Source organism: Phaseolus vulgaris, chromosome 6, assembly GCF_051622355.1.
Source record: "Phaseolus vulgaris cultivar YP4 chromosome 6, ASM5162235v1, whole genome shotgun sequence".
Classification (NCBI taxonomy): Eukaryota; Viridiplantae; Streptophyta; class Magnoliopsida; order Fabales; family Fabaceae; genus Phaseolus; species Phaseolus vulgaris.
This window is the reverse complement of record NC_143503.1, coordinates 3,359,388-3,385,431: the sequence shown is the minus strand read 5'-3', so window position 1 is coordinate 3,385,431 and position 26,044 is coordinate 3,359,388. Positions and strand designations below refer to the sequence as shown.

General features: G+C 32.0%; 1 protein-coding gene across 1 annotated transcript; it reads left to right on the top strand.

The window, feature by feature from the left end:
• The first annotated feature begins 2,872 nt into the window (after window positions 1-2,872).
• LOC137830955 (long chain acyl-CoA synthetase 8) lies at window positions 2,873-25,488 on the top strand. Its single transcript, XM_068638387.2, has 11 exons — window positions 2,873-3,662; window positions 3,757-3,837; window positions 3,976-4,245; window positions 4,493-4,624; window positions 4,716-4,889; window positions 5,881-6,110; window positions 6,503-6,620; window positions 6,837-6,968; window positions 7,082-7,216; window positions 7,297-7,503; window positions 25,167-25,488. Exons 1-11 carry the CDS (start codon window positions 3,216-3,218, stop codon window positions 25,329-25,331), a joined length of 2,091 nt encoding a protein of 696 aa, XP_068494488.2. The 5' UTR covers window positions 2,873-3,215; the 3' UTR covers window positions 25,332-25,488.
• The last annotated feature ends 556 nt before the right edge of the window (window positions 25,489-26,044 follow it).

Below are 26,044 nucleotides of genomic sequence, written 5' to 3'. Positions count from 1 at the left end.
TACACACTTAATTCATTCATTAATATTTTCTTTCGGGTAGGTGGTCTATGTAGCAGGGTCTTCTACCTTGTCCCTTAGGATTTTATAATACTGCACACCTTATTTATGAGTTAGATGTCGCCATTGCCACCTTACTTGCTAATGGTAGATTTCTTTCTAATAGAGAGTGAATTTTGAAAGTCTTCCTTAGTAAGCTCTAGTTCATGTATGTCTAGACTATTTGGTACACGAATATTTTATGATAATATACATCTAGTGTTAAGAATAAGTTATTTGGGTGAATTATGATTAAAAATGTGTTGACATATGTAATGTTTATGTATGTTTAATTTTATCTAACCTTTTTTTTATATGTTAAAAAATATATATTTAACTATTTTATTTGTGTTATTTGTATTTTTTATTAGGGTTAAACACTTTTACATGTAAACATGATGTTAATAAATAAGAGAAAGTTGTAGATGAAGAAGTTTATCAATAATTTTTTCTTGTTTCTTTTCTATATAAATTGAATGAAAGAGAGGAGATATAAGAACTGTACCATTAAGAAATTAATTATTAATCGGGTTTTAAAATTATAATGAAAAAAATTGTTTCAATTTTGTTTGTTGATTAGGTAGATGTACATAACTGCTTCTATTAATTCACTCATTTAATTTAACGGAGTTATAGAATTATATGGAAAGTCATACTATAAAGTTTTGATTCAAAACATGCTTTATGCGAGTCTTATCCAATTTAATCTATTTAAGTATATCCAAATTAACTTCTTTCACTAAAATTTGCTAAAGTGATATTTGAAATATCACAATTATGATACTAGTGTGAACTATACTCTTACAAATGAATTTGTTTAAACATAAAATACTCATTTTTTAAATAATTACTTATTTAAGAAATAAATAGAATTTGGTTATCAAAATAAGTAATTTTTTTTAAATCAGTAGATTAGGAAAATATTGTAAAAAAAGTCTACTTATTTTTAAAAAAGTACTTACCTTTAAAAATAAGTACAAACAAATCGATTCAATATAATCAACAATAAAGCTTACAAGTGGTGAGATTAACCCCAAATTTTTTTGTCAAGATTTACCACTGAATATAATGAAGTAGATGTCAAATATAAGAGAATGAAATAAAAAAAAAAGAAATTGAAAGATGATACTAAAGAAAAACAAAAATATAAAAGATATATAAAAGTATTTTTTGTTTTTAGAATAATTATCTTAAAATTATATAATTAATAATTTAATTGATTAATATCATATAAATTTTACAATGATAATATGGCATGCTTAACTCCAATTATTAAATATTTTATTTTATTATTTGTTTAATTATTATTATTTTTAATTTTTTATGTTTAAAATGATTTAATTCCATAAATTGAAAATAAAAGAAAAGAAATATCTTCACCAATTTCATACTAATTTGGGGATTTTTTTTCTTATAATTAAAAAAAATCACAATCAAATAGACAATAGAAATACAAAAATTCTACCCAATTTTCTTCTCTAATTTCTTCTTAAACAAACAAGAGTCACTGTCACTGAAATCTTCAATTTTCTAAACCTTGAACGTTTGTTCACTTTGCATAAAAGTATTTTCCTTTACTTTTTTACTTACTTTTTTAAATTAAAAGTAAATGACATTCTATAAGATAAGAAACCAAACACGAATTTATATTTTTTTTCTTTCCTCGGGCACCAGAAAAACAAATAAAGAGATAAATACGTTTAATTACTAATGCCTAAATAACTCAACATTATTTTTTAAAATAAAAACGTTTTCCTTAAATGTGTGTTTAAATTCCACGTAGGAATTTACTCTGAGTTGAACTCAATTAAAGTTGAAAAAAAATAATTTATTGTAATTTTTAAGTTAAGTAAAGTTTTTATTACTTGTGAAAGTAAAACTAAAAGTTGGTTTTATCTATGTAGCATAGATACGAACAGAAACACTAATACGATACGAATACGAACATACAAATATGTATAATCGTATAATCTCCTAACATGTAGACTACGGGGACACGATCTATATATTATATAATTTATATAATTATGAATTATAAAATTAACAATAAAGATTTATGTGCACTAGTATGTTTCAGTTTGCTTCTCATGACTGATTCAAAAAGATTTATTCCTTATTTTTATAATCATATTAAAATTTTATACAATAAATTTGAGTTTTTAGAAAATTAATTCATTCTCTTTTTCTAAAATTGTGATAGAACCATACTAAAATTTTCAGAAATCAAACAAATATTTTTTTGAATAGGACGGATACATATCTTACAAGTGTCCTACTAGTATCGATGTTCGTGTGAACACACCATTTAAGAGGTATGTCCGAACTTCATAGGTTACAAGTAGGATTAAAAGACACCATGAGTTCTGCTGGATGCAACTAACCAATTCTTCCAACATAATGAATTTTGATTCCAAATTTGGCTAATACAGTATACTTTATTGGTATTATATGGTGGAGTAGTTCATTTCTCTGAATTTTGTGTGATTGAATAGTTGATTTTCTGGAATTTTGAATGTTGAATAGTTCATTTGTCTGAAGTTTTGTATGATTGAAAAGTTGACTTTCTGGAATTTGAATGGTTGAATTGAATAGTTGATTTTTCTGTATGATTGACTAGTTTATTTCTTGAGTTTTTCTTTTCTTGCAGGGTTTTGATGCAAGTATTTTTTGTTTCCCACCTCAAGTCTTGCTTTGAATATGTCCAGGTCAATGGTTTACTTGGTCTCAAGAACATTCATACAAGTATTGATTATGGCAGTTGGCAAGGGAACACTTTCCGATTTTCAATTGAAATCATTTTTTTATATAAAGTTTTCGTGTTGCAATCCAACGTCTCAAATAACAACAATTATGTTCTAATCCCAAAAAAAAATATTATTAAAAATAAGAATTCAATTGTGAAAAAAAAGTATTATTAAAAATAAGAATTCAGTCCCTTTTGTTTGTAGTTGAAACTCATAGGATAATCACATTCAATTGCTTGATCAATTGAGATTCTTGTGTTTCATTTTGATTACATTATTCAACTGATCGTGTATTTTGTTGTCTAATTGTGATATCATTGAACAAAAGTTGTGTTGCATGCTTTCTTGCACCATTTGAATCAGGAAATCAAGATTGTGTTGTGCTCCATTTCTCCATCTGAATAAACTGAGGAATATCTTGCCAAACAAAGGGAAATGGTTGATCAAAATAGTAGTTCCTCTTGGTTAAAATGCCTGAACAGTATGAGTGGCATGGTTGTGAGGAACGACCATGGAGGTGCTGCTGTAGAAGTTGGTGGTGAGGAAGGTTATGCAGTGCGTAATGCTCGAAAAAAGGAGTTGGTTGAAGTTCCTTGGGAAGGAGCCCCAACCATGGCTCATCTGTTTGAGCAATCCTGTGAAAAATACAACCACAATCCATTTCTTGGAACAAGAAAATTACTGCAAAAGGAGTTTGTTTCATCCAGTGATGGCAGAAGGTTTGAGAAGGTTCACTTGGGAGACTATGAATGGAAAACTTATAAAGAGGTGTTTGCTTGTGTGTGCAATTTTGCATCTGGAATTATCAAGTTAGGGCACAGTGTTGATAGCCGTGTTGCCATTTTCTCTGACACAAGGGCTGAGTGGCTCATTGCCCTTCAGGTAAATTTCCTTCATTTCATTCAAGCATTCCATTTCCATTTGCTTTAACTCTTGTGCATTCACACATTGTGATGAAAATCTTGCTAAACTTCAGGGTTGCTTCAGGCAGAATCTAACAGTTGTTACTATTTATGCTACACTTGGTGAAGATGCCTTGGTCCATTCGCTAAACGAGGTAAGAAGTTATTTTAGAGACTGTATAACGAGATGAAAATAGTTGGATTTGATGAGGAGGGAAATCCAAAATGGTGAATGATTATAGAAACTGAAAGTGGTAGACATTTTCTCACTTTATGCTTTGGGATGTGAACAGACTGAAGTGTCTACTCTGATATGCGAGTCCAAGTTGTTGAGGAAGTTGGACGCAATAAGATCAAGACTAGTCTCTATCAAAAATGTAATTTACTTTGAAGATGATAGCAGTGATGAAGATGGTTTCTCAGGAAGTTTGAGCAACTGCACAGTTGCATCTTTCAGTGAAGTTGAGAAACTTGGTAAAGAAAATCCTGTTGAATCAAACTTGCCTTCCAAAAATGCTATTGCGGTTATCATGTACACAAGTGGAAGTACAGGTCTGCCAAAGGTTTGTTTCTTCTTCAACTATTGTAACATAACAGGTGTCCCTTTCTGTGTGTACAAACTCTTATTCACATTCTTGATTGATGCATGTTTGCAAAGTGCTTTGTTCAGAAACATGAGCACTTTTGTGTTGGTATGACTTTATTGTCAACAATGACTTTGGGTGACCATACTAAGATATTGAATAAATGCAATGAAAATTTTCCTGTCTGGAATAATTCTCAGTTCCCTGGTTTCCTCTGATTTGACAGGGTGTTATGATTACTCATGGGAACATGGTAGCCACAACAACAGCTGTTATGACAGTGATTCCAAATTTAGGTAGCAAGGATGTGTACATGGCATACTTGCCCCTTGCTCATGTTTTTGAAATGGCAGCAGAGGTAATTTCCTCTTAGTGTTCTTCTATCTAACTGTAAAAGTAGTTGATGATATTATCTCTTAAGAAGACTCTAACTTACTGTGGTTGGCCAGTCTGTTATGCTAACTGCAGGTTGTGCCATCGGTTACAGCTCTATTCTGACTTTGACTGACTCATCCAGTAAAATCAAGAAAGGAACCAGGGGAGATGCCAATGTGTTAAAGCCCACCCTTTTGGCAGCTGTACCTGTTATTATCGATCGTATTCGAGATGGAGTTGTAAAAAAGGTGTGAATCAAACTATCAAACTAACATTTTATGTATAAAGTAAATTCGAAAGAAAATGGCATGCTTGCTTCCTAACTCTAAAAATAGTATAGTACTTCACCAATTCGTTAACTACTTAACTCAATCTTAGCTCATGGATGGTTTATGGTCAGATGCCGTGGCTACTCTTGTTTAGCAGCATACATCAGCAAAGAGGAAGAGCACAGCATTCATTGTAGGCTGAGTTTTGATTTTGGTATCCAACCATTTGAATACATGGTTTAGCAACACCAAATGAAATTTTACAAACAAACCCACGAGAGATAGCGGCTAGATTAACGAATCTATTTATTAGGTTTCACAGTATCTCATTTCATTTTAGTTTTGATATAATTTTAGAACAATTGTGGTTTTTTTTTGTGAGAGATCTGAACAAGGTAGAGGGAACAACGCACAACTTTATCCCACTTGATAAGGCCTGCTACATGGATCATATTATGCTATAGAAGCAAAGTTCTCGATACATTAATTTATAGTGAACTCTTTTCTAATTGTTTCTCCTAAACATTGACTCTTTTAGTTCAATAATGTTTAGGATGATATGAGAGGGTTCTTTCTTGAAAGAATTAAAGGGAGACAATTTAGTTAGAGGGGGATTAGTTGGATGAATAGTTTTTTACAAATTGTAAAAACTTGCATTTTTTCTGTCACTTTCCCTTGCTGTTAATTGCTTTATACGTGTCAAATATTGTGGAAAGGATACTTTTATATATTCATTCAACGCATGCCTAGCGTCTATATACAATTAGATTGAAAAAATATGTTCCATATAATTTGTTACTCCATATGTTATGTCTATCTATCAACAATTACATCAAACTAATATCTTATTTTTATCATATATATTATTGATACACTTTTTATATACATCTATATGGAAAATATAATAATTTCAATATATAGGCAACTAAATAGTTATTCTCTTCCTTTCACTTTTGTATAATTTACTTAGGTTGAGGATAAAGGGGGGCTTGTGAAGAATCTTTTTCATTTTGCATACCAGCGCCGACTGAGTGCTGTAAGAGGAAGCTGGCTTGGAGCTTGGGGATTGGAGAAGTTGGTGTGGGAAACCATTGTCTTTAAGAAAATCCGTGCAGCACTTGGAGGACAACTCCGTTATATGCTTTGTGGGGGAGCCCCTTTATCTAAAGAATCACAACACTTTATCAATATCTGCATGGGGTAAGGATTCCTGTCCCATCTTTATACTGCATACTATTAGAACTAACTTTTCATGGATCTAGGTGTTGGAAGAAGTTATCTGCTTTGCATAGTTTGATTTCAATGTGATTTTCAATCTGATAGTAAGTGTAACTGTGTAAGATACAACAACAATAGCAAAAGCCTTATCTAACTGATAAGACAGGCTATATAGATTGCAGGGCATTATTGATCTTGGTTCAAGACTCAACTCTTAGGAATATTATTTACCTAAGCATAGATATAAGTTCTGTGATGTAATGTAACAGATTAAAAATCAGTTAATAAAATCATACTTTTCTCAGTCATTTTCTTCTCCTATTCTCGATTGAATTCTGACAACATTCTGTCTTTATATATTTTCTTGTCAACAGGGCTACTATTGGGCAAGCATATGGCCTGACAGAAACATTTGCAGGGGCTGCATTCTCAGAATGGTATGACCACAAGGTGGGGCGTGTTGGTCCACCTCTTCCTTGTTCCTACATTAAGGTAATTCATATATTCCAATGAAAAATCAATGTGGTGTTCTTCTAAACCCTACATAATCACAAAAATTGCATTCATTTATGTAGCACTCATGAAGTATTACAAATTACAATCTCATGTTTGTGCATAATTAAACTCAGTGCACAATATAAGTTGCAGTTAGTACCACTTATGAACCTTAAATGGGAGGAGCTTGACTTCTTTAATGTGGTTGTATAGCTTGTTTCATGGGAAGAGGGAGGGTATCTGACATCAGACCAACCAATGCCACGGGGAGAGATTGTAGTTGGGGGGTTCAGTGTGACTGCTGGTTATTTTAAGAATCAAGAAAAAACTGATGAAGTGTTCAAGGTAGTAATTTTCTAACATTCAGTGATATTATATGCCTATTAATCTTTCCTTTTTAATTTTCATTCAAATGCTCCAAAATCTACCTTTGCTGATATTTTTTTAACTTGGTACAGGTTGATGAGAATGGTATGCGTTGGTTTTATACTGGCGATATTGGACAATTCCATTCTGATGGGTGTCTTGAGATCATAGATAGGAAGAAGGATATTGTCAAACTTCAGCATGGAGAATATGTCTCTCTTGGAAAGGTTAGGCCTTCAGAACTTTTAGTCAAATTTTCAACTTGTTGTACATTAATTGTTCTTTCCTTTTTTTTTCTTAATTACAGGTTGAGGCAGCACTATCATCATGTGATTATGTGGATAATATAATGGTTTATGCAGACCCCTTTTACAATTACTGTGTGGCTCTAGTTGTTGCTTCTTATGAGTCCCTGGAGAGGTGGGCCCAACAAGCTGGTATTGAGTACAAAGATTTTCCTGATATGTGTAACAAACATGAAACTGTCACCCAGGTCCTACAATCTCTTTCTAAGGTTAGCTAATTTCTGCACACTTCCTTCCTTGCTTGCTAGCACATAACCAAGATATAACTCATAGATTTTCAATTACCAGAATGAAAATTGGTGATTTTATCATATTATACATTTCCACCGATTTTATCATATTATTCATGAGCCTCCACCTAAAAACAAAAGATATGAAATCCTCAACTAATCTATAATATCTATATTTCCTCACATTTATGTTAGGGAATTCCCCTTGGGGTTTTTGTTCTTTCAGTTTACCTATTGTTCAAATTTGATAATATTTATTCATTCTGATGAAACTTTCACATGTCGGGCTTTTTATTTGATGGCTTCTTCCTCATCATGCAATGCATCCACTTCTTCATCATTTGTTGCTCATTTAATGAAAATAGGTAGCATCTGACAACGTCCTGAAAAAACAGTTTACTCTTTGTTCTCTGTTTTTCTTTCACCAATAAGCTATCTCTTGAGAGGAGAAGCTAATTTTTGCAATGATTGTCTTTTTATGAAAAAGTATGATGAGTAGTTCGGCCTTATTTGCCTATATAATCAACTCTAAGGGTTCATTTTTTATGTGAGTTCATTTTGTGGCTGTAGATTATTATCTTCTAATAATATATGAAGCCTAATAAATATCACACACAAAAAAACTGCAAAACAAAAATGGTCTCCAACATTTTACTCTTAAAATCTGGACTTTAAACCTAACTCAAACTTACAAAACCAGCTTGTAAAGTGAGGTTTGCATCCACTTATATACTATAATTTGACTATATCTCTAATTAATGTGGGATCTCTAATACAACCTCTCACTCCGAAGACTGAACATTTTGAGTGTTAAACTAGATATTTATGAGTAATCCAATAGTGACACAATAATAGGTGGCACAATAGGCTTATCAAACTTGCTAATATAGACTTTGATACCATATTAAAAAATGGACTTTAATCCTTTTACAAAATTGATTTGTAAAGTGAGGTTTGCACCCACTAATTTGATTATATCTCTAATTGATGTGAGATCTCCAACAATTATCTTTACCTTCCCTTTTTATGTGAGAACTTTCATCTATGGGTTGCAAAGATCAAGACTTAATTGAGAGCTCAAAGTTGGTGAGATATATAGATTCTAAATTTGAAAAGAGAGTTTGAAGATGTTAGAACGAAGGATAAATTTTTTGTTAAGAAGTTAATTTACATACTGTTGGTCACACGTATAAGGTTTTGTTTGGTGAACAACTACGTGATCAACATGTAATGAAAAAAAATCTTAGTTTGCCTTCCTAAGGTTTGAGTAAAAAATCTCCTCTCTAAAATAGCTAGGATTTTTCCAAGATAACAATGGCTGAGGTAGTGAATACTCCGCAAAACACTGAAAATAGACAATCTCTCAAAATGGAGGAAAGTATATACATAAGGTACTCTAGTAGCATATGTTAGAAAATATGGCTTTAAACTGGGGGGGGGTGAATTGTTTAAAGAGGGTTTTTGCAAACTTTTAAGCTTTGAATGAAATTACTTCAAGAAAACCTTGATTAAGAAATCAGTTTTTCAAAACATAAAGCAAAAGTCACAACACTTGTAAAAACAATCGGTTGTTTTACCGAAACAATCGGTTGTTTATACTAGTTAACTAATATCAAAACTGAATTTAAAGAGTTAGGGATAGAGAGATTGCACACAGATGTTTATACTAGTTCACTCCAAATCCAGAGCTACATCCAGTCTTCTCAGAAATCCTGAGGAAATCCACTAAGCAGTCACAACTTGATCACTTACATCACAACCAAGAAAGTGACCTTGAACACCTCAAGGCACACACTCTTCTTGGCCAACACACCAACACTAAGATTGTTGATCTTGATCCCCTCAAGAACACACAGCCAATCTCAGCAAACACAGAAACAAAAGCTTGTTTCACAGAGTACAAGGATTACACTTGTTACAGAAGATAATATGAAATCAATACAAGCAGAATCCTATTCCACAAACTTTGATCAATCACAAACTCTCAGCAATCTCAGCTCTTTGAAAAACTAAAAAACTCTTAGCAAAAACTTGTAAAAGATTGTTTCTCAAATCTGTTTTTCTGAATATATTCAAAGATGTAGTTTGTTATCAAATCTTAACAAACTCTTAAATTGCATTAAAAGATTGGTCAAAGCATTTAATGACTGGAGCGTAAACAGTTAAATCATTTAAAGCTCAGTCAAAGATAAAACAGTTTTTCTGTTATGGTCCCAAAACAAACAATCGGTTGTTTTGGTTTTAACAGTTCAACCATTTGAAAAACAGTTTTCAATCTTTTCTCAAAACATCTAAGTATAAACAATCGGTTGTTTCGACAAAACAATCGGTTGTTTTAACTTAGTTTGAAAACATTTTACTTTCACAAAGATTGAGATTGCCTATGCTTTAGATTCAATCAAGGGGTGGATTACAACACTCAAACTACCCCAGAACTAGACTAAACCAACACAACAACAAGAAGCACAACCAAGGCTTCAACATCCTTCAAAGGGTTTGGATTCTTCAAAGCTTGAACACCACTTGGTTCAACAATCTCCCCCTATTTGATGAAGACAAATCCCTGGTGCTTGTGTTTGATCTGATTGAATCTGAAGCAGTACCTGCAAACATAACATTTAAACTATCCAATGCTTCTTACAGCAGCATGTTAGATTTTTACATATTCAAAGCATAAAACATGATAAACAATCGGTTGTTGACACGAAAAAATCGGTTGTTTTTATTAGCAGCAACAAAAAACACTTTTATATCAGAGATTTTAACAGATTATACAGTATCAGATAAAGATATACAAGAACCAATTAATTCTCCCCCTATGTCTTCACAAATAGACTTTAGCATGTATCAAAAACAGATTTAGGAGAGATTATTAAGATCAAGGATACCTAACTCATTTCTTAAGAAGAAAAACCTCTCTTTTGGTAAAGATTTTGTGAAGATGTCAGCTAACTGCAGTTTGGTCTCCACAAACTTCACTTCATAATTCCCATTGTTTACATGATCCCTGATGAAATGATGCCTTATCTCAATATGTTTGGTTATTGAGTGTTGAATCTGATTTTTGGTAAGATTGATGGCACTTGTGTTATCACACATCAAAGGAACCTTGCCGATTTGTAATCCAAAGTCTGCAAGTTGTTGTTTGAGCCACAGAATCTGTGCACAACAGCTTCCAGCAACAATGTATTCAGCCTCAACAGTAGAGAGAGCAACACATGCTTGCTTCTTGCTATGCCATGAGATTAGGCTTGAGTCAAGAAGGTGGCAAGTGCCACTTGTGCTCTTTCTATCTAGCTTGCAACCTGCAAAGTCAGAATCTGAATAACCAATTAAATGAATTGGAGAGTGAGAAGGATACCATAATCCAACAAATGATGTTCCTTTGAGATATTTCAGAATTCTTTTTGCAGCTTTGAAGTGTGACTCTTTAGGATTTGCTTGATATCTTGCACATAGACACACCACAAACATGATGTCCGGCCTACTAGCTGTTAGATAAAGCAAAGATCCAATCAATCCTCTGTATTTTGTTTAATCTACACCCTTTCCAGCAGCATCCGCATCCATGTAACAACTTGATGGCATTGGAGTGCTTGCTTCTTTGCAACTCTCCATTTCAAATTTCTTGAGAATCTCCTTGCAATACTTTGATTGACTTAAGAAGATCCCATCCTTTGTTTGCTTAACCTGCAATCCAAGAAAGAAAGACAGTTCTTCCATCATAGACATTTCAAACTCACCTTTCATTGCAGCCACAAATTCTTCACACAAGATGTCTTGTGTAGCACCAAAGATGATATCATCAACATAGATTTGCACAAGAATTATTTCTGCATTTGACTTCTTGATGAAGAGAGTCTTGTCTACCATTCCTCTTTCATATCCATGAGATAGCAGGAAGTTGCTAAGCCTCTCATACCACTGTCTTGGAGCTTGCTTCAGTCCATACAAGGCTTTCTTCAACTTGAAGACATGGTTGGGATACTTATGATCTTCAAAGCCCGGTGGTTGATCTACATAGACTTCCTCATTGATGTAGCCATTCAAGAAGGCACTCTTGACATCCATTTGGAAGAGTTTGAAACCACTCATACACGCAAAAGCCAACAGCAGCCTTACAGCCTCCAATCTAGCAACATGAGCAAAGGTTTCACCATAATCTATGCCCTCTTCTTGATTGTAGCCTTTGACAACTAGCCTTGCTTTGTTCCTTATGATCACACCATCCTCATCTAGCTTGTTCCTGAAAACCCATTTCGAACCAATAATATTCATTTAATTAGTTTTAGGGACAAGAAACCATACCTCATTTCTTGCAAACTGATTCAACTCTTCATGCATAGCTTCAACCCACTTCTCATCCTTGAGAGCTTCCTCAATTGACTTTGGTTCAATTTGAGAGACAAAAGCTGTGTGCCTGCAGAAGTTTGAGATGGAGCTACGTGTGGAGACACCTTCCTTTATCTGCCCTATGATGTTATCCACTGACAGATCTCTAGGAATCCTCCACTCCTTGGGCAGCTCACTCTGTTGCAGAATTTCAATCGGTTGTTTCTGCGAATCAATCGGTTGTTTCTGCGAATCAACCGGTTGTTTCTGCGAATCAAACGGTTGTTTTTCTGCATAGATTTCCAGCTTCTCCAAACTGATGCTCTGTTCATCTTCTTCAGCACTGGTCTTTGGGATTTGATTGATTCTCCGATCTACCTCATCAAAGACAACGTGAACTGATTCTTCTACAGTCATCAACCTCTTGTTGTAGACTCTATATGCATGACTTGTGAGAGAATACCCTATGAAGATACCAAGGTCCGCTTTCTCATCAAACTTTCCCAAGTTTTCCTTTCCATTGTTGAGAACGAAACAACTGCAGCCAAAGACTTTGAGATGACTGATGTTAGGCTTCCTTCCATTGAAGAGTTCAAATGGAGTTTTCTTCAAAATAGGCCTTACACTACAAGAAAAAATGGTTTTAACGAGGGTTTATTTTTACATTACCAAAGGTTAAAATTTTCATTAAGTGGTTTACCTGGGTTGCGGTTTCCCTCGCTAAACCATCCCTGGGGAACGTGTTTCCCAGGGTTTTTTTAAACCCCAGGAAAAGGCTTTCAAAAACCTCCGTTAAATACCATAGGTTTCAAAAACCTCCGTTAAATACCATAGGTTTCAAAAACCTCCGTAAAATAAATACCCAAGTACCCACAATTAATATTGCAAAGAAAGCACATCAACCAAGATTTGAACCCAAGTCCTTCCAATAACCAAGGAAGAGTTAACCACTGGACCAGAGAAGTTCTTTGGTCATATTATCATTTTTATTTTACTTATTATTATTAACATATTAATATTATATTAATATAATATTAATATAATATAATATTAATATAATATTAATATAATATTAATATAATATTAATATAATATTAATATAATATAATATTAATATAATATAATATTAATATAATATAATATTAATATAATATTAATATAATATTAATATAATATTAATATAATATTAATATAATATTAATATAATATTAATATAATATTAATATAATATTAATATAATATTAATATAATATTAATATAATATTAATATAATATTAATATAATATTAATATAATATTAATATAATATTAATATAATATTAATATAATATTAATATAATATTAATATAATATTAATATAATATTAATATAATATTAATATAATATTAATATAATATTAATATAATATTAATATAATATTAATATAATATTAATATAATATTAATATAATATTAATATAATATTAATATAATATTAATATTAATATAATATTATTATAATATTAATATTATATTAATATTATATTAACATTATTATTAATATTATTATTATAATTAATATTATATTCATATTATTAATATTTATTAATATTATTCATATTATTACTATTATTATTATTAATATTATTATAAATATTATTATAAATATTATTATTAATATTATTATTAATATTAGTATAAATATTATTATTAATATTATTATAAATATTATTATAAATATTATTATTAATATTATTATAAATATTATTAATATTATTATAAATATTATTATTAATATTATTATAAATATTATTATTAATATTATTATAAATATTATTATTAATATTAATATAAATATTATTATTAATATTATTATAAATATTATTAATAATATTATTATAAATATTATTATTAATATTATTATTAATATTATTATTAATATTATTATAAATATTATTATAAATATTATTATTAATATCATTATTAATATTATTATAATGAATAGTTTCCAGTATGATTCTTCAAAATTTGATACTGCAAATGTAACCAAAAAATAAATTATGATGATGTATATATGTGATAAGTTAATGTCACTTCACACACAACTTATTTTTACTTATTGAAATTCATAAAAACAATCTTTAAGAATTGAATAATAATTTCAATTAATGAAGTGCCTTCTAACTTCAATTAATGAATCAACATCTAAGACCTAAGTTCAAAGCATATTTAAATATGTATACCAGTTTAGGCTAAACTCACTAAAAAATTTAATTATATCTATTTATTAAGAATTGAGAAAATATATTTTATTGATGTTTTACAATAAATTTTTGACACTTAAAAAAAATTAAAAAACTCTATTATTTTGATGAGATTTTAGAATAAATATTTAGAATTTAACGAAGGTTTTAAAATAAACCTTTGGAAATTAACGAAGGTTAAAAAAATCTTTGTTATTTTATGGAGGTTTTAAAATAAACCTTTGTAAATTAACAAAGGTTAAAAAAACCTTTGTTATTTTGTGGAGGTTTTAAAATAAACCTTTGAAAATTAACGAAGGTTAAAAAAACCTTCGTTATTTTGCGGAGATTTTAAAATAAACCTTTGGAAATTAATAAAGGTTAAAAAAACCTCTGTTATTTTACTGAGGTTTTAGAATAAACCTTTGGAATTTAGCTAAGGTTAAAAAACCTCCGTTATTTTGTTGAGGTTTTAGAAAAAACCTCCATTAATTAAATCAATTCCTAAGGTTATATTAACCTCCACTAAATAACCTCTATTAAAACCTTTTTTTCTTGTAGTGTTATAAGCACCCTATTCATCACATAACATGAGGTGCTCACTGCATCTGCCCAAAAGTATTTAGGGAGTGATGATTCACTAAGCATTGTCCTTGCTAGCTCTTCAAGAGACTTGTTCTTCCTCTCTACCACTCCATTCTGCTGTGGTGTTCTTGGAGCAGAGAAGTTGTGCAGAATTCCCAACTTCTAACAGAATTTGCTGAACTTCTCATTCTAAAATTCTCCTCCATGATCACTTCTAATAGAACCTATGTTGCTATTCTTTGTATTTTGCAACCTTCTTGCTAGCTTTTTGAATGCAGAAAAGGCATCGCTCTTTGATTCCAGGAAAAGAGTCCAAGTGTACCTAGAATAGTCATCAACAATAACAAGAGCATAATAATTTCCACTAAGAACTCATAGTTCTTGAGGGTCCAAAGAGATCCATGTGAAGAAGTTCAAGAGGTTTCAAAGATGAAACAACATTTTTAATTTTGAAAGAAATTTTCACTTGTTTCCCTTTTTGGCATGCTGCACAAATGTGATCCCTCTCAAACTTGAGTTTTGGCAGTCCAATCACAAGATCCTTTGAAATTAGCTTGTTCAAGTGATTCATGTGAATATGAGCAATTCTTCTATGCCAAAGCCAAGATTCATCTTGCTTGGATAGAAGACATCCAATTGAACATGGTGAAGAGATATCTAGAAGATACACATGATTAACTCTCTTACCTACCAACATTACCTCTTTGGTGTTGGGTAGACAGATTTCACATGTGTTTGACTTGAACATCACTTGATATCCCTTGTCACATAGTTGGATAATGCTCAACAGATTATGCCTTAGGCCTTCTACATAAAGCACATCATGGATTACCAAGATGTCTTTGTCTCCTATGGATCCTTTCCCAAGAATCCTTCCTTTGTTGTTGTCTCCATAGGTGACATGACCCTCTTGCTTAAAGGAGATACTCATGAACTTTGATTTTTCCCCTGTCATGTGCTTGGAGCATCCACTATCCAAGTACCATAGTTGCTTGCTCTCCTCCAAGATTTCCTACAAAAAAAATTTTCAAGTACAAAGATTTGGTCCCCTTATGAATGTGGGTCCATTTGGTTTATACTCATCAATTAAAGCTTTATTACCTTTAGGAATCCACTTCATAAGACCTTTAGGAACAACATATTTTCTGATTTTACAGAACCTCACAGAATGGCCTCTTTTCATGCAATAGAAACATGTAACAATCGGTTGTTTCTATGGTCTAATCGATTGTTTTTCTGGCATTTTCGAAAATGATTTTGAAAATCTATCTTGTTTGTTTTGTGGATTAAAACCCAATCCAGCTTTTCCAAAAACACAGTTTTGAGATGCTAGAACACTCTCAAAGTTGGATTGGCCTTTAGAAAACTTATCCACTGTTTTAACAAGATAGTGGACCTTCGTTTCAAGATTTTTGCAATTTTCACAAACTAGAGTATCACACTTGCATGAGGAGTTTTTGTAAATGATTTCCATATTTTCAAAATCTGTTTTTGAATTTTCTAATTCCTCTTCCAGTGTCTTTACTCTGTTTTCAAGCCAGCTGTTCTTTTCTTTTAACCGATTGTTTAAGAGAGTCAATCGGTTGGCTTCTTCATGTGTTTCTTGAAAGGCTTGAAGCAATTGACCATAATTTTCAGAGTTTGAGGAGTTTGATGAACTTACACTACTTGAGTCATCCTCCCTTCTGGCCATGAAGCAAAGGTTGAGGCTTTTCTTATTTTGCCTTCTTTTCCTTCTTGCTTGACTCTTTGTCATTGCCTCCTTTGGTTCATTGTGTCCATGAGTAGCCTTGAGTGTGTCCCACATATCCTTAGCAGTTTTGCATTTTGATATCCTGAAAAACTCATAGTATCTAGTGCAGAAGCTATTATGTTTTGAGCAGTACAATCAAGCTTGGCCATCTTACATTCATCAGTGGTCCATTGAGACCAAGGTTTTGCAATGAAAGAACCATTCTTTTTAAACTTTGGAATGTAAGGACCATTCTCAATTGAATCCCAAATTCCTTGATCAATAGATTCGATAAAGATTTTCATTCTTGCTTCCCAAAATTTGTAATTCAATCCACAGAATAAAGGTGGTTTGTAGATTGAAGCACCTTCCTCAAAAGATAGTTTTCCAGCCATGGAAAAAAGATTTTTGGATAAACTTGAAGAACTTTCAAGAACCAAGCTCTTGATGCCAATTGTTAGAAAATATGGCTTTAAACTAGAGGGGGGGGTGGTGAATTGTTTAAAGAGAGTTTTTGCAAACTTTTAAGCTTTGAATGAAATTACTTGAAGAAAACCTTGATTAAGAAATCAGTTTTTCAAAACATAAAGAAAAAGTCACAACACTAGTAAAAACAATCAGTTGTTTTACCGAAACAATCGGTTGTTTATACCAGTTAACTAATATCAAAACTGAATTTAAAGAGTTAGGGATAGAGAGATTGCACACAAATGTTTATACTGGTTCACTCCAAATCCAGAGCTACATCCAGTCTTCTCAGAAACCCTGAAACCCTGAGTAAATCCACTAAGCAATCACAACTTGATCACTTACACCACAACCAAGAAAGTGACCTTGAACACCTCAAGGCACACACTCTTCTTGGCCAACACACCAACATTAAGATTGCTGATCTTGATCCCCTCAAGAACACACAACCAATCTCAGCAAACACAGAAACAAAAACTTGTTTCACAGAGTACAAGGATTACACTTGTTACAGAAGATAATCTGAAATTAATACAAGCAGAATCCTATTCCACAAACTTTGATCAATCACAAACTTTCAGCAATCTCAGCTCTTTGAAAAACTCAAAAACTCTTAGCAAAAACTTGTAAAAGATTGTTTCTCATATCTGTTTTTCTGAATATATTCAAAGATGTAGTTTGTTATCAAATCTTAACAAACTCTTAAATTGCATTAAAAGATTGGTCAAAGCATTTAATGACTGGAGCGTAAGCAGTTAAATCATTTAAAGCTCAGTCAAAGATAAAACAGTTTTTCTGTTATGGTCCCAAAATAAACAATCGGTTGTTTCCTTGAATCAATCGGTTGTTTCCTTGAATCAATCGGTTGTTTTGGTTTTAACAGTTCAACCATTTGAAAAACAGTTTTCAATCTTTTCTCAAAACATCTAAGTATAAACAATCGGTTGTTTCGACAAAACAATCGGTTGTTTTAACTTAGTTTGAAAACATTTTACTTTCACAAAGATTGAGAATGCCTATGCTTTAGATTCGATCAAGGGGTGGATTACAACACTCAAACTACCCCAGAACTAGACTAAACCAGCATAGCAACATCAAGCACAACCAAGGCATCAACATCCTTCAAAGGGTTTGGATTCTTCAAAGCTTGAACACCACTTGGTTCAATATCATAGACAAAGGCAAGCCTATTAATGGAAAAAACTTTTAGTGACGGGAAAGATAACAAGCTTGAAGACCATGAAAACAAGGGTAAAAGTTTCATCTCGCTCATACTGCAAAAAATAAAATAAAAATCATACCGGAAGTCTTGAAGCAAGCGTTGTACTCATATAAAATTAGTAGTAAAAAGACAGTCAACGAACAACTAGACAAATTTGATAAATTGATTCTTGATTTTGAGAATATTGATTTTCATATTGATGATGGGGATCAAGTGTTGTTATTGTTGTGTTCCCTACTTAAGACGCATTATCATTTCAAGGGGACCTTGTTGTATGGAAGAGACTCTCTCTCTCGGAAGTTTAGGTAGCTCTAAACTCAAAAGAATTGAACGAGAAATTTTACTTTAAGACGTCCAATATTAGGGATGACATTGTACCAAGGGGGAGATCGTCTACCAGAGATAACGAAGGAGGAGTTAGATGGAGGTCAAAGTCCAAGACTCGTGATAAAAATGTAGTAAACGTCTACAAATGGTATCACTGAAAGAAGGAAGGTTGCACAAGGAGGTATTGTCCTTAGAGGCAAAATAAGGTTAGAACCCTAATAAACTTTCTAGGTCTGGTAGACCGTCTGATGGACTATTTACATTTGGTGAGGTAGCTCTAGTGGAAGAGGTTATGGATCATCAGATGTTCTCATGGTGTTGAGTAGTACTGATGATTGCAAATGGATCTTGGACTCCGGATGTTCGTTTCACATGACACCTAACGGTCTGTGGTTCCAAAAATTTATAGAACTTGAAAAAGGGTTTGGTAAGAGATCATGTAAGATAACTGGTTTTGGGAAAGTTAAGTTTTGTCTGCATGATGCAACTAAGAGCATGGTAGTCAAAATTGAGATCTCACTCAAGATCGGAAAGAGAAATATGAATCGAAAATCGGGAGATCGTAACACGGATCGTAAGATCCTACAGATTTTATGAAAATGTATACACATACACTATCATTATATTTCACTCAAAATTCATAATTGAACCTCATAAAAAATATATATATATATATATATATATATATATATATATATATATATATAAATGAGTACATAATCAGGTGTAAACACCACATCCAAGTTACATAAGAGTAACCCCTTTCTAGTTACCAAACAATAATAAAATAGTAATATATTTAAACCAAATTTTCTTGTAAATTAAATTCATAATCTGCATAGAGACCTTCAACTCCATCATTTCCATCTCCTCCACCATTCAAATAAGTCATGTGTAAATCATGACTATGCAAAGTTTCATCCTCCTTAACTTTCACTAGAACCAAGTTTTCATCCAAATCCAATGTTTCATTATGCTTATGCTCATCTTCCACAGTCCACTCAGATCAATATTATTTTGAGTTGGTTTTCTTGTTTTCTTCTTCTTAGCTAATTTTGAATTAGCCATAACAAAAACAACATCATTCATTGCTATTTCTTCTCTTTGTGTGGGCCTAAACAAAACAAATGCAAAGAAAAATATGATAATCATGTAGTGGACTTATTTTAGAGATATATTTTAACATTGACTTACCATCTCAAAGGATCCAATTACACTCACATCTTGAGGAGCTACATGTCAAGCTCAATACATGAATGACAAATTTTTGGAGTTAAGGTACTCATCACCATAAGAATGCTACCAATCTGTTGGAGTCTTAAATTATTCGACCTAGTAGCCAAGGGACAACCAAAATATTTTGCTCATTTTTCGGAATCATCATTTTGAACATCAATAAGAGTTTTTCATCCTCATCCTCCACTATCCTAGTTATACATTCCATTAGACCCTGTTTCACTTCCAAATCTGGTTTAAATCTGGGACGATAATGCATTTGAGGGTTAAGAAAATAGCTTGTAGCATGCAAAGGCCTATGAAGTTGCTTGTCTCACCTTTCATCAATGATGTTCCACAAAGGCAAATAACTAACCAAAATATATTACATTAAGCTAGTTTTTTGTTTTCAATTTCAAAATCACCATCTTAACAAAAAAATAATAAACATTTAGCTAACTAAAATACCTTTTTTTGACAACATTGAAAGCTTTTTGTATCTTCTCCTTAGCTTGGTCCAGTGCTTCATTAATGAACCCCATGGTTGGCTTTTGATTTAAATCAACCAATCGAAGTACATCAATTAGAGGCAATGCACCATTTAAACAAGTTGGGATATTCAACTCGTAACTCGAGGATCATAACTCAACTCAGAAGAGTTACTGCTCGAGTTATTACTATACATAACATAATTAAAAATAGATTCATAATTTATAGAATGGTCATGCATAAAATAAATAACCAATAAATTCATAAATGTTTTGTACAAATATATTATCCAAGAAAATCATTCATATTAATCATATGATAATCATCTTCCTCCTCCAAATGATCTTCATTTTCATTAATATCAGCTCCACCATGTCCTTTATCATTATCAGTAATTGGAGGAACCTCCAAATCATACATGGATGCATTAACACCACCACCTTTACTAACATCATCTTATCCAACTTCAACTAATATGTCTTCATCTAAACCATCTAATGTTTCATTTTCCTCCAAAGTCCATTCATCATCAGAAATAAAATCATCAATATTATAGTCTTTTGTTTTTCTAACATCTTTCTTCTTCATCAATCTTGAATTAGTCATCACAAACACCACATCATTCTTGGTCATTTGGTGTAAACAATTTCTTTTCTTAGTGTGGACCTAAATAATTATAAAATTAGATAACACATCATATTATCATCTAAAAAATAATTATAAAATCAATTTCAATAATCTAAATTCTCACCCTTTCAAAAACACTCTAGTTACGCTCACAACCAAATGAACTACAAGTCAAACTCAATACTCTAATTGCTAATCTTTGTAGTTCTGGATGTTCATCACCACAACTATTTAACTACCAAAAAATCCAAACTTGCTCTTGAAACTCTCAATTTGAACATCAATAATGTCTCCCACCAACCTCTCCAAAAAGTCATACGTTCCACGTTTCACCTCATAATCAACTTTAAACTTAGGTTGATAATGTAACATGGTATTAAGATAATAGCTTGTAACATGCAATGACATATGCAATTGGTTGTCCCATCTTCCCAAAGGGGAGTGTAGCTAAATAAGATAAAAATAAATAAATTAATCTCCAAAACAAGTCTATATTTCTATTTAGAAGTAAATATAAGTGAAAGGAAAATTACCTTTTACTAACTCCATTAAAGAGACTTTGTATCTTCTCTTTTGCAATATCCATCTCTTCATAAATAAATCTCATGGTTGGTTTCTCGTTTGAATCAACCATGCACAACACTTTAATAAGGGGAAGAACACCCCTCAAGTAATTTGAAATGTTTTTCCAAAATTCCTTGTCCAATATCAAATTTTCCACCAACCCTCCATCTTTACTTTTTACAAATTGATTGGATTGTCACTCCGAGGATGTGAATATCCTAATAAGTGATCCTTTATTCTTATTCAAGTATCCTAAAGTCAGATAAGAGGTGGAAAAATGAATATTGTTGGTCTTATAAAATATTTTCCTTTACTATATTTGTGTAACAAGGAGATAAGATCAATTATTGAGTAAATGTAGGTTGTAATTTTCTTACCAATGGGCTGACAAGGGTCCAATACAACTTTTTCCTCTTTTGCATTAACAATTCCCGAGCTTCCTTATAATTTGTTGCATTATCTATTACAACTTGGATGACATTTTCTTCCCCAACCTTTTCAACAATATCATCCACCATTTTGAAGATTTTTTCAGTTGTCTTGCATATGTCATATGCATCAATAGACTTCAAAAAGATAGTTCCTGTTGGACAATTTACCAGAAAATTAAGTATAATCCTCCTTTTCCTATCGATCCATCCATATGTCATTATTGTTCATTTAGTGTTTTTCCAAAACAGTTTATGTTCTTCCAGAATCAGATTTGACTTCTCAACCTGTTACTTCAAATATTTCACTCTTATTTCTTGATATTATGGTGGCTTAAATCTAACACCATGTTCTGTAACTAATTCAAGCATCCTCTTAAATTTTTCATTGTTTGCTACATTAAAAGGAATAACATTATTGTAGAAAAACAGAGCAATTTCTTAACATGCATCTTGTATGTCATTCTTCATGAAAATGGAATTAATAGTAGTTTGAGTTCCCCCTCTCTTGAAAATATTTGATGAGTCCCCTATCTCTTCTTCACTTGGTCCTTTTCTAGCATTTTCTGAATTACTCACACTATTGTCTTCTCTAGACATTGATTTCTTTAACAATTTTTGCTGAAGAGTAGCAATTGTATCCAACATTAATTTTTTAACCTCTTCCGGCACTAATATACATGCTCTCACATCCTTTGAAGTCCCTGCTAAATGGTGCTTTAATATGTAAATCCCTCCTGTCAATACTTTCTCACAACATTTACATTTTAGGTTCCTTGCTTTCCCATCCATGCAGGATCAGTTCTTCCACTTGCCATTATAATTATCACCAAATGCAATAAAAAAATTATCTAGAAATTGATAAACAATAGTGTGCAACAACAAATATAAAATCTCAACCTTTCCATCCGCAAACACAAACAACAACATATGAAATAAAAGAGAGGGGAGATTGTGGGGAGTTGTGATTACAACGGGAGGAGCTAGGACAACAAAAGAAGGAGCAGTGATGCAGCAAGAGGGGCAAGCAGCGGAGAGGCGCAAGTTGTGAAGTTGCGAGTTTGATATTAGGGATTTTTTAGGGTTTCTGATGAGTATTTTTGTGCAACACTTTTTGGCCTCATGGGCCTCGTTTTTAGTTTTTTTTTTAATGGACTGAGTCACGGATCAGAGAGACTCAACAATCCTCTGATCCGGCCACTGACTCGCTGGATCGCTTCGATTCGTTCAGTTTATGATCCACCATGCAATCCTGCATGTTTTCTTCTAAAAAATCACAAGATCGTACGATCTTACGATTTAGATCCCGATTTTTACAACATTGATTGGGATCTTCTTCTCATAAGCCCTCAAAATTAAGTTAATACAATGTGCAACACATGGTGTCCAAAATAGCCTTTTCCTCATTGTCATCAACATTTGACCAATAACTTTGTAGTTTTCTGCATTATCGGTCGTAACTTGAATGACATTTTCTTCTCCCACCTCTAATGTTATCCATCATTTTAGAAACTTTCTTACCTGTTTTAGATATAACAGGTGCATTTATGGACTTTAGATACTCGGTTCCCTTTCGGCTATTCCCCAAGAAGTTTATTATTCTCCTTCCTTTCTTATCAGTCCAACCATCAATCAAAATGGAACATCATGTTTTCTTCCATTCATCCCCGTGTGCTTGTAAAGCAAGTGATGTATTTGTAGTGTTCTCCTTTAAATATTTGGCAACGATCAACAACGGTGGGCGACGGTCAATGGTGCAAGGATGGTCAATGGAAAAAAGGTTTCAACTTCCCGGAAAAAAATGCAAAAGCAAAAAACAGGTTGCAACAATGAAGGATGCCTAAAAGAAATGTAGAAGCAAAGTCTTCCAAAATCAGGAGCTCTAATACCAAGTTGAAAGAAGAAGATTGAATATATTGATGAATGTATTTACAAATGTGGTTACAGTCTAAATTTATAGACTATTTACAACCTAATTAAATAAATAAATAATAGGTAATTAAAGCTATACAAATAAAATTAAATCACCAAAAGATATCAAATATGTCCTAATAAATAGAAAAAAAATATGCATTAATCATGTACTTATCTCCTAATTATGCAAAAAAATTATTTTAATACTAAGGTTGTCGATAACCTTAGCTGCAAGGACGAATTGGGAAATTTTCCTTTTTTTAGGTTCAGCCTTTTTTAGTAGGAAAAATATAGTTGAACGATTATGACCAATGAGGAAAAAGTTTACAATCTTCATAAAGCTCTCTACGGTCTAAAACAGTCCCCCAAGAATATGGTACAAAAAAATTTTATGAATACCTTCTGGAACAAGGCTACGTCAAACGAGATTATGATCAGGTAATATTTGCCTCTACGTTGATGATCTGTTGGTTGTTAGGAGTGAGTTTGAAAATATAAGCCAATTTAAAACAAACATGGAACAGGAATTTGAATTGACAAACCTTGTCTAATAAACTATTTTCTTGGGATGGAAATACCACAATCATGTAATCTTCATCTACCAAAAGAAGCATGCCAAGGAGATCTTAAAGAAGTTTCACATGAAGAATTGTAAATTTGTTGCTTCTCCATTAGTGGCAAATGAAAAGCAGTGCCTAGAAGATGATGAGACCAAGGGAGATGGATTATATAAGTTTGATGAGACCAAGGTAGTTCTAAAGATCAACTACCTGATATTATGACACAGACACTCCCAAAAGGCAAGTTCAAATTGCTAAGATCAGAACTTGGAGTACTGAAGAAGCCTTTTAGGAAAGAGTGCTAGAATTTGAGAATATTTGTTCATGATGAAGGTTTCCTCTATGGAACATTCTGCCTGATGAGTTTTTCCTCATTAGATGATGCATATACTTCTTCATCATCTGTTGTTCATTTAATGAAAATAGATTGCGTCTTCAGACGCATGGCTTGCTCTTTTGCTTTTAATTTTTCTTTCACCAATGCTCTACCTATTAAGTGAAAGCTAACTTTTGTAATGATTATTCTTTTATAGAACAAGTATGATTACTTTCTACCCAATGAGGAGTATGACCTTATGTGTCTATCTAAGCAATTTTTGGGATTCATTTTTTTTGAGTTCATTTTGTGATTGTGGAGCATTCTCTTATGATTTTTTTATGATTTTTTTTTAACAGCAATGAATTAATAAAATATACACAACTTTTGTTCTTCATTTTATCTCTTCTTTATCCAATTACAATTCATTCTACATTTACTTTGATTTATTCTCCTACATTGCTAACACTTTAACACCTATCATTGTTTTAACTTGACATTATTTCCAGTTGAAGTGAAGCTTGACATGTAGAAATTATATTTCGATCTTCCAAACAATATAGTTTTATTTATAATTATAAGTTAATAAGCATGGTATGTTACAAGATTAATGGTTTGTTTGCTACACCTTTATTCATGTCAGGTTGCAAAAGCTACAAAGCTGGTGAAGTCTGAAATTCCTGCAAAGATCAAGTTGCTTCCGGATCCATGGACACCAGAATCTGGATTAGTTACTAATGCTCTCAAGATAAAGAGAGAACAGTTGAAAGCCAAGTTCAAAGATGATCTTCAGAAGTTGTATGCATGAAGTCTTTAATTTTTTTGTCAACGTATTATACAGTGTAGGTTATGCATTTTGTTTCTTTTCTCAAAATCTGAAAGTAGTGTGTGTATATATTATGTGTTTATTGGTTGTAATTGTAATATGTATTTCATATGGCATAGCAAAATACATTCATAAACTAGTCAAAGTGCAATAGTTATATTAGCAATAATTTCACTTGATAAATAAGTCATGCTAACTGATACTTAATGTTTTGCTTCCATTAAATATTTCTTAATATGTGTACATTAAACTTAGATTTACATTTTTGTTTTCTACCAAGTAGTTATGATATACTAGTTTCGATTTCCATAGTGAGCTATGTCTCAACCTTTTTTTCTTTTAATAATCCAAACACAATTTAGTTCTACCAAGTAACTTCAAAAGTTTTCTTGTCATAAGTTTACATATACACCAAAAATAAGGACTATAAAAACATCCATTTTTTTTTGGAGTGAATTGCTTCATGCAGCTAATGATTTTGAACATGTTTTGAATCCAATAAATTTCTAAAATTCTAGAATTGCCATTTGATAGTTGTCGTTTTGCTGTCAAATTATGATGATTCTAGCGTAAACTTGTCTAATGCTAGAGAGGTGATAGTATAAAAGTGGTCAGATGACCCCAAGTCGTCTCCCAACGAATCCAATAGTGATTCTAGTGAACAAAATTGAAAACCTATATGCAAACAATGAAAA